Genomic DNA, 2,191 nt, shown 5'->3' with positions numbered 1-2,191 from the left:
GGGCACACTCCCATGTACACACTTACACCGAGGGGGGGGATTGGGGGGGCTCATTGTTCCCATTCAGATGGCGGGGGGATGCCCAGTGCCCCCCATTTCACCCCCCTTACACAATAACCCTTACACACTCTCCTCACCCTTACACACACACCCCCCTAAGGGGGGGCTCCCCTATGGTGTGTACCCCCCCCCAACCACCCAGAGGCGCGGTGACGGCCGCAGAGCCCGGGTCCCTCGCATTGACGCGCATCTCCCAGCACACCCGCTCCCATGGTCCCATCATCATCATCATCATCATCATCATATCACCCCCCCACCCCTTAACCCCCCCCTCAATTTGGGTGCATTTTGCAGGAGCTTTTGGTTCCTAATCCGGGGCCTGGGCTGGCGGGTGTGATTGGCCGCGGCTGTCACATGGTGAAAGTAACTTTACGGGGTCGCCAGCTAGTAGGAGGGCTTTATGGAGCAGAAAAACGACAAAGCGAGAAAAATTATTTTCCACTCCAGAAATTAATGATCATGAGCTCTTATTTGATGGACTCTAACTACATCGATCCGAAATTTCCTCCATGCGAGGAATATTCGCAAAATAATTACATCCCAGACCACAGTCCGGAGTATTATAGCCGGGGCAGGGAGCCCAGCTACCAGCACCACCCGGAGCTGTACCCGGTACCGCGACCCTCCTTCCCCGACCGGCCCTTCGGCTGCGGGGGGCTCCAGGCACCCGGGAACCCGGCCACGCTCCAAAGGGGACCGGGGCCAGCTCCAGGAGGGCAGCACCTCTCAGAGAAAGCGCAGCAGCTCTGCGAGCAAGCTGCCTTGTCCTCCTCCTCCTCCACCACTCCTTCCCCAGCCCCTCCAGCCTGCAGCCAGCCAAACCCCGAGCATCCCACCAGCACAGCATCCAAACAGCCCATAGTCTATCCCTGGATGAAAAAAATCCACGTCAGTACTGGTATGCAACTTTTATTTTCCTCTTCTGTCTCTCGCCTCTTCTTTTCACACCATGCTCGCTCCCTCTCGCTCTCTTCCTCTCTTTATTTCCTTCCCTTCCATGAGAGGCTTTGGGTTAGCACAATTGAACTGGATTTACGACTCCGAATGGGTAATTACACCCACCATAAATTTTATAGCCGAGCTACTGTGGGCAGCCTTAGCCATGTGGCTCGTTCTGTTATGTATGTGTGAAACTCCGAAAGCTTTGTAAGGGGTGCATAAATAATTCAGTCTTTTGAGCCAGGGAAACCCCTTCCTATTAGAATAGAAACTCTTGAGCTGCCCAAAGTTCTTTATTACCTATTTAGCCTATTACTTTTGTGTTTTTTTCCCTCCCCCCCCCCCCCCCCCCCCCCCCGGCTCCTCCAGTCCCCTCTCTCCATCCACGCTGATTTTCCTTGTGTGTTTTTTATTTTTTTGTTGTATTTTTCCCTTTTTTTTTTTGGTATTTTCCCCCTTTTCCTTTCTTTTGTTGTTTTTTTTTTTTTGCCTTTTTTTCCCCCTTTTTTTTTCGTTTTGTTTGTTTTCCTTCCCCTCCTTTTCCAGTGAATCCCAATTACAATGGAGGCGAACCCAAGCGGTCCAGGACAGCCTACACCAGGCAGCAGGTTCTGGAGCTGGAGAAGGAGTTTCACTATAACAGGTACCTGACCCGGCGGCGGCGCATCGAGATCGCCCATTCGCTTTGCCTCTCCGAGCGCCAGATCAAAATCTGGTTTCAGAACAGGCGGATGAAATGGAAAAAGGACCACAGGCTGCCCAACACCAAAGTACGGGCAGCGCCGGCAGCGCCCGCAGCCGCCGCAGCCGCCCCGGCCAGCACGGCCGCGGGCGAGGAGCTGCCCTCCGCGGCCGCGCAGGACCCGCGCACGGAGGATATCACCAGGTTATAAACAACCCCGATCCCCCCCCCCCCCCAGACCCGCACACAAATGACTCTGGATTATTTATAGAATCTAATATATATATATATATATTTTGGTTCTTTCCCTTCTCCCCCCCCCCCTTTTCCCTTCGTAGTTCTTTTCTTATAATAATAATGATGATGATGATGATGATTATTTTTTCCTGTGCGTATAAAACCCAACGGGTGTCCTTTCCCCCCCCCCCCCCAACGGGCTTTAGGTGCATGTCCGGTAGCATGAGGCCAGGTGTCTGTACCTGCGGGGTTCTTTTTGTTTTTACGCCATTT

General features: G+C 53.2%; 1 protein-coding gene across 1 annotated transcript; it reads left to right on the top strand.

The window, feature by feature from the left end:
* Window positions 1-414: 414 nt before the first annotated feature.
* HOXC4 (homeobox C4) lies at window positions 415-1,892 on the top strand. Its single transcript, XM_005139952.2, has 2 exons — window positions 415-958; window positions 1,546-1,892. The coding sequence occupies exons 1-2, from the start codon at window positions 415-417 to the stop codon at window positions 1,890-1,892; spliced, it is 891 nt and encodes a 296-aa protein (XP_005140009.2).
* Window positions 1,893-2,191: the final 299 nt, after the last annotated feature.

The sequence above is a fragment of the Melopsittacus undulatus genome, chromosome 21 (genome assembly GCF_012275295.1).
Source record: "Melopsittacus undulatus isolate bMelUnd1 chromosome 21, bMelUnd1.mat.Z, whole genome shotgun sequence".
In the NCBI taxonomy this organism is placed as follows: domain Eukaryota; kingdom Metazoa; phylum Chordata; class Aves; order Psittaciformes; family Psittaculidae; genus Melopsittacus; species Melopsittacus undulatus.
This window is presented reverse-complemented; position numbering and strand designations above follow the sequence as displayed.